The sequence below is a fragment of the Asparagus officinalis genome, chromosome 8, assembly GCF_001876935.1.
Source record: "Asparagus officinalis chromosome 8, Aspof.V1, whole genome shotgun sequence".
Taxonomy (NCBI): Eukaryota; Viridiplantae; Streptophyta; class Magnoliopsida; order Asparagales; family Asparagaceae; genus Asparagus; species Asparagus officinalis.
The window spans coordinates 1,367,409-1,377,888 of record NC_033801.1 but is presented as its reverse complement, the minus strand read 5'-3'; the positions used below and the strand labels follow the sequence as shown (position 1 = coordinate 1,377,888).

Genomic DNA, 10,480 nt, shown 5'->3' with positions numbered 1-10,480 from the left:
GCAGAGTTCAAAATTTAAGATTTCAAGAGCTATGACCAATAAATTTAGGTCATTTTAATTGTTTTGACACATTGGTAAATAATTTTGTAAGTGCCAAGTTTCATGATTTCATAAGCTATAACTCACGATTCTTGTCATTTCTTCTCGTTTTAACCCATGGGCAAATTATTTCACGAAGTCAAAAATTCAAGATTTTATGAGTTATAAACCCACTATTTTTGGTCATTTATGTTCATTTCAACGTATTGGCAAAAAGAATTGTTAAGTCAAAAATTCAAGATTTCATGAGCTATTTTCCTGGGTTTTTATTATCATTTTTAGTTTTTTTGATGAATTGCTAAATAATTTTGTGGATGCTAAACTTAGTGATTTCATGAGCTATAACGCATGATTTTTGGTCATTTTAAATCGATTTTTACCCTTTGGCAAATAATTTTCTAGAGACCAAAGTTCATGATTTCATGAGCTATAACTCATGATTGTGGACGTGTTTACTCGTTTTGACCCATTGGGAAATTATTATGCGGAGTTCAAAATTCATGGTTTCATGAGCTCTAACCTACGGTTTTAGGCCATTTTTATTCATTTCTACCTATCAGCAAATAATTTTTGACCTGTTGACAAATAATTTTATGGAGGTTAAAATTTATGATTTCATGAGTTATTACCCACGATTTTAGACCGTTTTTATTCATTTCTACCTGCTAGCAAATAATTTCCGCAGAGCCTAAAATTTACGGTTTCATAAATCGTAATCCACAATTTTTTACCATTTTTATTAGTTTTTATCCATTTCAAAATAATTTCGCGGAGTCGAAAACTTGCCATGTGATAAGCTAAGCCAAGATTTTTGGGCATTTTTAGTTGTCACTAATGATTGGTAAGTAATTTTGTGGAGTCCAAAATTAAAGATTTTATGAGTTATAATCTACGATTTTTTTGTAATTTTTATTCTTTTTGATCCTTTGGCAAATAATTAGGCGGAGACCAAAAAATCATGATTTCATGAGATATAATCCAAAATTTTTGGCCACTTCTGCTTATTTGTATCTATTAAAAAATTATTTCACGAAGTCCAGAATTAAGATTTCATGACTTATAAGTTGTGATTTAGACCATTTTTAGACAATCTAACCCATTAGCAAATAATTTTTCAAAGAGAAAAAATCATGATTTCATGAGCTATAATTCACAATCTTAGGTCATTTTTAAAAATAATTTTGAGGAGACCAAAATTCTTAATTTCACGAGCTATAACCCAAAATTTTGGGTCTTTTTTACTCGTTTTAACCCTTTGGCAAATAAATTTTCAGAGTCATAAATTCACGATTTCAAGAGCTACATCCCATGATTTTAGGTCCTTTTTAATCCTATTGTCACATTAGCAAATAATTTTTCGGAGACCAAAATCATGAGTTCTTAAGCTATAACTCACGACTTTTAGCCATTTTTAGTCATTCCAACCTATTGGCAAATAATTTCATGGAGTCCAATATTAGCGATTTTATGAGATATAACCTATGATTTTAGGCCATTTTAATCGTTTTGATACATTGGCAAAAATTTTATGGGAGTTAAAATTCACGATTCTATGAGATATAACCCATGATTTTAGGTCATTGTAATTGTTTTGACACATTGACAAAAAATTCATGGGAGTTAAAATTTTAAATTTCATGAGCTATAACCCATGATTTTTTGCCATTTTTAGTTGTTCTGATCCATTGGCAAATAATTTTATATAGTTCAAAATTCACAATTTCATGAGTATAATCCATAATTTTTGGTATTTTTTTTATTGTTCCAGTCCAATTGCAAATAATTTTGCAAAGATTGAAATTTATAATTTTATGAGCTATAACCTACAATTTATGGTTATTTTTACTCATTTCGTCCCATTAGCAAATAATTTTTTGAAGTCTATAAGTTACGATCGCATTATCTGTAACCCACATTTTTAGGCCATTAGGTCATTTGTAGTGATTTCTCTCCATTACCTGTAATCCACGAGTTAAAATTCTTGATTTCACAAGCTATAATCCACGTTTTTTTTCATTTTCACTCGTTCTGACTCATTGGTAAATAATTTCATGAAGATTAAAATTCATGATTTCATGAGATATAACCCATAATTTTTATTCATTTTTATTCGTTTCAATCTATTAGCAAATAATTCCATCGATTTTAATTTTCACAATTTCATGAGCTATATTCCATGATTTTTGATCATTTTTAATTGTTTTGACTCATTTACAAATGATTTTGTAAAATCTAAAATTTACAATTGCATAAACTATAACCCATGATTTTTTTATTTTTATATATTTCGGACCAAGTGGTAATAATTTTGTAGTGTCGAAAAATCACAATTTCATGAGCTATAATTGATGAATTATGGCAATTATTAGTCGCGCCAACTTATTGGCAAAGAATTTAGCAGAGCTCAAAATTCTTGATTTCATGAGCTTTACCCAATAATTTTTAGCCATTTCTACTCATTTTGACCTATTGGCGAATAATTTTTCGGAGTTCAAAAATTCATGATTTCATGTGCTATAACACATGATTTTATGTCATTTTAAGTCATTCTGACCCATTGGCAAAATAATTTAGCGGAGCCCAAAATTTATGATTTCATAACTTATTGATCACAACTTTTGTCGATTTTTACTCGTTTTGACCTATTCGGTAAATAATTTAGCAGAGTAAAAAATTCATGATTCATGAGCTATAACCAACAATTTTGACAAATTTTAATCTTTTTGACCCATTGGTAAATAATTATTTTGGCTAAAATTCATGATTTCAAGAGCTATAACCTACGGTTTTTTGCCAATTTTATTTTTTCGACCCATTGGCAAATATTTTCAAGGAGTCAAAATTAACGATTTCACAAGCTATAATCTAGTACTTATGTCCACTTTTGGTTATTTTGACAGAATTTCATGAGTTATATTCCATGATTTTTAATCTGTTTTAGTCATTTTGACCCATTTATAAATAATTTCGTCAAATTTAAAATTTACAATTTCATGAGCTATAACTAACAAATTTTTGTCCATTTTTAGTCGTTCTAATCCAATGATAAATAATTTCATTGAGTCTAAAATTCATGATTTCATCAGCTATAATCCATGAATCTTAACAATTACTAGTCATTGTGACCCATTGGCAAAATAGATGCTAAACTTCATCATTTTATGAGCTATAATTCATGATTTTTATCCATTTCTACTCATTTTGACCTATTGAAAAATAACTTCACGAAGTCCAAAATTTAAGATTTTATGAGCTATAACTCGCGATTTTAGGCCACATTTAGTCGTTCTTATCCATTAGGCAAATACTTTTGCAGAGGCTAAAATTCATAATTTTGCTAGTTGTAACCCACAATTTTTATCTGTTTTTATTCATTTCCACAAATAATTTTTGTGGAATGCATAATTCACAATTTTATAAACTTAAACTTATTATATTTGGTCATTTGTAGTCATTTCGACCCATTAATAATTTTACGAAGCTCAAAATTCATAATTTAATATGTTATAACTTATGGTTTTTTGTCATTTTTATTCATTGTAACCCATTAGCAAATAATTTTGTGGGGTCCAAAATTCATGAATTCATGAGTTATAATCCATAATTTTTGGCCATTTTAAATTGTTCCTACCCATTGACAAATAATTTTAGAGAAGTCAAAATTCATAACTTTATGAGCCATAACTTTTGGCCATTTATAACCTATTGGCAAATAATTTCACGGAGTGCAAATTTGAAGTAACCCATGATTTTTTGGTCATTCTTATCCATTGACAAATAATTTTGTTGAGGTCGGAATTTAATATTTTAAGAGCAATAACCCATGATTTTGGGCTATTTTTACTCATTTTCGATCCATGAGCAAATAATTTCGTAGAGTCCAAAATTGACAATTCCAGAGCTATAATCCACGATTTTAGGCTATTTTTAATTATTCCGACCCATTGAAAAATAATTATGTGGATGCTTGACCTGATGACTTATTGAGATACTTTAAGATGTGAAGAACAACCTCCCAATGAATTGTGGTTGGTGCATACGTAAATTGACTAATGCAACTAGCAGCATATGCTATGTCAGATCGAGTTGTTGTCAAGTAAATAAGCATTCTGACCGTTCATCAATATCAATTAGGGCTAGAAAGTGGTGTGTCTGAGGTGGTTGCTGAGAGCCGCAAAGTTGGGTCCATGGGTGTGTTATTATGACGACAATCAAGTAGGCGTATCTCCGATAATAAATCTAACACATATTTGCTTTATGAAAGATAAATATTATCCTTCGATTGGGAAACTTTTATCTGAAGGAAGTAATGGAAAGGACCTAAATCCTTTGTTAGAAACCGAGAAGTGGAGTGTCATTTAACACTATCAATGCCCTGTGAGACACCGATAGAATAACTACCCTACGAGAACAATGATGTGTAAATAGAGCATAATCAGCTCTATTGTGCTTGAATCATTGTGAGCAAACAACTTGACGCACGAGGAGATTGCTTAAGAAGGAGACTTATTCAAGCGACATACCAATTGCTTTCCCTGACACTGAAAATCAGGAGGCGACTTCATATAGACAGTCTCTTTAATGTCACCAATGAACAGAAGTATTTTTGACATCTAACTGATGAAGGGGCCAATATTAGCTAGATGCGAAAGAGACTAATAGTCGAATTGATGTAAGTTTTATCGCAGGTGAGAAAGTCTCCTCATAGTCTACTTCACGTAGTTGAGTGAAACCTAGAAGACGAGCCTTCCCATTTGGGTTATGCTTCATAGTAAAGACCCAACGACATCCTACCAACTTAATTAGAGCCAACATGAGGCTTCACCATTATCCAAGTGTTAGTCCTCTGAAGATCGAGCCTTCAGTTTATCTTCCATTACAGCCCATCAACCAGAATGTTGTAGTGATTCTTGAACATTGTCAAGTACAGAAATAATAGTCTAAATGCCTGAAATGATGGTTTTAGACTATGAGTAGGATAAAAGATTATTGAGCAGTTGGCTTGTTTAGTACGCTTACTAATAGATTACTGACTAGGAAAAAAAACCCAGAATATTTCATACAGATAATAATTAAACACAGAGAATGAGTAAGAGAAATATCACAAACACTAGTTATTAGATGGGGAAATTATTAGCAATAATGATAAAGAAGCAGGCCTCATATTATTTGAAGCTACTGAATCTACAATCCAACCATGCACGATCTAATCCCAATTTAGAAATTTTTTGTGCTCCAAATGTTTGTGGTCCAAAACCTTCTGTAAAAAAAAAGAAGGAACTTCCGCAAAATTTAATCTGAATAAAAGGAGGAAAAAATTAAGAAAATGACTAAAGCTACTATGAAAAAAGAGGAGAGAAGGAGAAGAAGGGAGAGGAAACGAAACCTCTTTTCTTCCTCCTCCTAGTTATCTTAATTTATTACTTCCATTTCTACAATTCATTTAACACGCATTATCTTTTTATATTCTCATTTTTTTTAAAAAAACTCTCTTTTACCTTATTTTGTGGGCGAAAGAAAATCAATATTTTCTTCATGGAGCCTACAAAACAACAATGTCAACAGCCTCAACCACCGCAAAGTTGCCCTCCGCAGGGTTATCCAGCTCAAGGATATCCGCTACAGGGTTATAATCCTCAATCAGGTTATCCTCAACATGGTTATCCCCAACCGTGTTATCCTCAGCCAGGATATCCTCAGCAAGGTTACCCTCAGCCTTATCCTGCTCAAGGTAATTACATATATGATTTCTATTTCTTTCTTCCCCCTTTCTCTTTGTCAAAGCCAAAGAAAGAGGAGCTTTATGTATACTCTCTCCTTTGTCAAGAAGAAAAGCGTAATTGAGTTGCTGACCAGGTTTCCCTTGTCAACAAAAAAAAGAAGAAGAAGAAAAGCGTAACGCCCCGTGTTTTGACACCTTGTAGTAGGGCCTGTTCGTTTATTTTCTAAAAATCAAGAAATGAAAATGGAAAAGGTGAAAATCTAAAAAAGTATCATTTCTTCCATTTCCATCCTTAAAACTCACCCACAACATCCAATAAAATATTATTTCCATCCAACAACGCATCCACATTATCTAATAAAATATTATTTTTATCTAACCACTCATCCATCACATCTAATAAAATATTATTTTCATCTAACAACTCATCCATCACATCTAATAAAATATTATTTTCATCCAAACATCACTCATCTCATCTCTTCTCATTATTTCAAATCACTCATATCATCTAATAAAATATTATAACAATTCACCTCATCTCATTAACATTTCATTTTTTTGTTTTCATCCCAAAAAGTTATGAAAACACTTTTCTTAAGTGTGGGTCACACCATCCAATAATACAATGACAACTCATCTCATCTCATTTCATTTCTTATTTTTAAAAATGAACCAAACAAAAGAAAACAACAAACTACAGGAAATAGATTTATTATAATTCATTTCCTTATTTTTTTCGCCAACCAAACAACATCAAAACTAGTTTTCTTAAAAAATCACTCACATCATCCAATAATAATGTGACAACTAACATTATTTCATCTCCATTTCTTTGATTTCCTTATTTTTTTTAGCCAACCAAACACTCCAAAAACAATTCTTTATTTTAATAGTTTCCCATTTCTTTGATTTCCCTCTTTTTTTTAGGCAAAAGAACAGGCCCTAATAAGAAAAGAAACATCTTTAGAAGAAAGTCCTAAATATGAAGATAGTATATAAACTTCTACATTGAAGTTGAACACGTACGTACATCTATTAAAGTTACGAACATATAGTAAGGTTGTTTTAGCCCCAAAACTACTTGTATATTAAGATAATGGATAATTCATGTTCTTCAAAAATTTAAAAAAAAAATTATTCGATTGAATGGAAAGTGTTTTCTTTTTTGCGGGGCTAGTTTTTCCCGTTCTATGCAAAATCCAACGAGAGGAGAGAGAATTCTGACGTAGATAATAACAATTTCTATGCAAGTTGTTATACAACCTTTCCATCGGAGGAAACAAAAAATTTTGTTCGGGCCTTATAGCTCTAAAAAAAATTCTTATAAACGTGAGACATATTTTTTTTTATTCTTAAAAGATTAGCATATGCACTATAGTTTAAATCTGAATTGCTCTGATATCATATAAATGTCACCAGAACCCGAAAAACACCAAAGCTGTGATGAGAGTTGAGGTTTATAATATTGTATCCTAATTTAAGGGATATTACAAAAAAAATCAAGAAATAAGATGAACTCTAATTTTTATAAATTTTGAGATGAATTAGAATATATTAATAAATCATAGTTTTACACAGGTTATTACCAGGGGCCTCCTGTGATGGCACCACCTCAGTACGATTATTCGCGTCCGCCACGAAGTACAGGTAGCAACGGTGGATCTGGCGCCAAAACAGGTTTTCTTGCAGGATGGTACGTCTAAATATCATAATTTTCACCATCCATACTAGAGATCCCAATTTTTGTAATTTGATATACAATGGGTAAAGTTCAGAAAAAACCCCCCGAGATACTCTTTTCTTTTAGATAACCACCCAAGTTTTGGAAATCACTAAACCCCCCTCAAACTTTTAGGCCGTCCGTTAAACACCCAACTTCAAGCATTGCGTGGCTTTGTGGACCGTCCAAAAGTTGAGGGTTCAAGTGATATTTCCAAAGTTTAAGGAGTCATCTCCAAATGGGCCAAATTTATGAAGCTTTTAGCTTATATATTAAAGATTATTAATTAATTTATTAATCGAAATTTGCAGCCTCGGAGCAATATGTTGCTGTTTCGCCGCTGAGGACATATGTGAATGCTGCTGCTGTCTTGGGGAGTTGTTTTTAGGGTAAAATTAAGTTTCCTTCCCATAATTTTTAATGGTTGTTTAATCCCTCCCTATCTGTTGAGAGGTTGGGGAAGTCACTTCCCCTTCATGTTTGGAAATTGGAGGGTTGTGTGAATGTAACTATTGTTGTGTTGTACTTAATATTTGAAAAACTCTGATATGTATTTGCAAAGTTTATTGATGATGATCAACTTCTGAGGTTGTATGAGTAAAATGACATGAGCTGCCAAGATTTAAGTAACAAGCAGCTCATATGCAGAGTGTTATAATAAGGTTTGCATTTAAAAAGGATCGGAATGAGATCTTCACCTTTTGATGTGGTTAACTAAAGAATGTCATCGCTAACTTATTTTCACATAATCGTATGAAATCACTGGTGGGCTTTTTTTTTTTTTCCAAACTTATTCGATACTATTTCAAACCACGGTGACTTTGGTTTTTTAATTTGGTCCAGTTTTCAGACAAATTTGGGCCAAATAAGGACTGACTGATTTAGCCCAACATTTTTTTTAATGTCAATCTAGAACTAGAGTTATTGGATCAGACTTATTCCAGCCGAAGTTAGTTTTAGCACTTTGCCAGACGGCCCCCAAGTTTCATTAACCTTCCATCAACTGAACAAGGTTGAAGAACTACAAATCAGAGGGGGCTATTAATAATTTCATTCATTTTTGTTCGGGTATCTTTGAAAAGTGGTATTTAAGCCGGTTGAACTTTTGGAAAGTTTACGGGCGTCGTGAAATCCAAAAAGTTTAAGAGGGTTTTCTGGCATTTTTAAGTTCACAGTCAATTTGTGCAAAACATCCCAAAGTCCAGGGGTTCTTTTATTATTAAATTTACCCCTTTTTTTTTTAATCTTGAGCTCCATTTTTATTTCTAGGGAGAGAGAGAGAGAGAGGTGAGAATTTTCCTTGTTCCACACTTTAATTTCTAGAGAGAGAAAAGATGTTGCTGGCGGTTCTCTTCTCCAATAGCGATGGCAACATCCTCGTCGAGCGGTAACCAGATCTCTCTTACTCTGTCTCTTGATCTCTCTGTGTCTCAATCTGTGATTGTTCTAGGTCAGATTTGATCGAAATCATTCATTCAGATTTCACTGTTAATTAAAAAAAAAATTTTGGGACCGTGCGGGAGGGGGGGGCCGCCTACTGGGGTGTGCGATCTTGGAAATTTTAAGTTTGGATATGAATTCTATCGGTTTTGGGGGGAATTGGGTTTTTCCCTAGTTTGATTGCTGTTATGTAAAGATTGGAAAGATTTGATCTTGGTGGACTTTACAGAAAAATTATTGCGAAAGATTCATTGAAAAAAATGTTTTCTTTCTTGTGTTTATAAGCCATATTAGCTTGTTATTGCAAGGTTAGAAGGTTTGAGATATTATAATTGTTTCCTCATCATCAATATAAAATGTCTTTTTCTTTACTACATTAAAGAGTTATATATACCACTGCGTTTTGAAATCATATTCATTTGAATGACATACCGCATACTAGTTTACTGGATTCATGGGTTCCTTTTATCACCCTTTTTCTATATGTTTGCCTTAGTATATGCATTGAATAGTGGGGATCACAGTGGCTTTTTGTTATCAACTGCCAGGAGTCATTTTCCACCTTAACTTTGTTTTGCATAGCTAATTTGTGTGTATTCATGTACCTCGATTATTTTACGTTTATAGTAAGTCATTAATAGCTTGATTGCTCTTTGAGTAGATTTGGACTTGATCCCAATGCTCTTTCATAACTCTGATTGCCTACTGTAGAGTCATTGACTCATTGCAATTCGTGTGCTATCCTCCTTCGACACTATACTATACTATACTATACTCATATTTCCATCAAAACCTCCAATCAACGTGCTTTCACCTTAGATCAAACTACAATATTAAGAGGAGATGCTAGAACAACTTCTATTGTCTAAATGAGATGTCATCAATGCATTAAGTTGCATATGGCTAACAAGATGGTATCCTTATCCATACATCCATAAGTCACATTTGTTCAGGTCAAGAAATCGTCTTAATGAGCTCACTTGCAAAATAGATTGGTTTGTAATCTTGTTCTGCCTGGAGTTTTGCTACTCTCCTCATACTCCATCCCTGTGTTGTTCATCCAAATGGAAATGTTAGAAAATTTTGTTAATTACAAATGTTGATGGAATACTTGTTACAGATCTTGTCACCAATGTCATTTTTTACAAAGGGCAAAGCTCACTGACCGCTTCAATATTATCTATTCATCTTTGCAGCTTTCATGGAGTTCCTTCCGAGGAGCGACTTCATTGGAGATCTTTCCTTGTAAAATTGGGAGCAGAGAATCTAAAAGGAGCTAAAAATGAAGAGCTTTTTGTTGCTTCCCACAAGTATGTGATACCTCTTGTATCAGTATATATTTTTGGTTTTGGATATGACAATTGCAATAACAGTTTATTGCACAATGATAATAATACATAAACTGTTATTACCTACAAATAATATAAATTAGATCCATGGCATTGGCATCAACCTAGGTATGTATGGTATAACAATAAGAAGAAGAAATATTTGTCAGCATTTTCTTTTAGTATTCAACTTCATACACAGAGAAGTAGCAGCTATTGTTAACCGTT

General features: G+C 32.5%; 2 protein-coding genes across 2 annotated transcripts in view; both read left to right on the top strand.

Moving 5' to 3' along the window:
• LOC109822388 (cysteine-rich and transmembrane domain-containing protein A-like) lies at positions 5,345 to 8,077 on the top strand. Its single transcript, XM_020388581.1, has 3 exons — positions 5,345 to 5,770; positions 7,343 to 7,457; positions 7,796 to 8,077. Exons 1-3 carry the CDS (start codon positions 5,575 to 5,577, stop codon positions 7,875 to 7,877), a joined length of 393 nt encoding a protein of 130 aa, XP_020244170.1. The 5' UTR covers positions 5,345 to 5,574; the 3' UTR covers positions 7,878 to 8,077.
• LOC109822880 overlaps positions 8,724 to 10,480 on the top strand; it is a 2,571-nt gene continuing 814 nt past the window's right edge. The window contains exons 1-2 of the mRNA XM_020389141.1: positions 8,724 to 8,871; positions 10,121 to 10,234. Of these exons, the coding sequence (XP_020244730.1) occupies positions 8,819 to 8,871; positions 10,121 to 10,234 (167 nt within the window). The 5' untranslated portion in view covers positions 8,724 to 8,818. The remainder of the gene's footprint in view (positions 8,872 to 10,120; positions 10,235 to 10,480) is intronic.

What these genes read in the sequence shown, in the direction of transcription:
- LOC109822388 (XM_020388581.1), top strand. Translation starts at nt 5,575, where the DNA reads ATGGAGCCTACAAAACAACAATGTCAACAGCCTCAACCACCGCAAAGT. An exon ending in TCAGCCTTATCCTGCTCAAG is followed by an intron (nt 5,771 to 7,342) that starts GTAATTACATAT and finishes AGTTTTACACAG; the next exon opens with GTTATTACCAGGGGCCTCCT. An exon ending in ACAGGTTTTCTTGCAGGATG is followed by an intron (nt 7,458 to 7,795) that starts GTACGTCTAAAT and finishes CGAAATTTGCAG; the next exon opens with CCTCGGAGCAATATGTTGCT.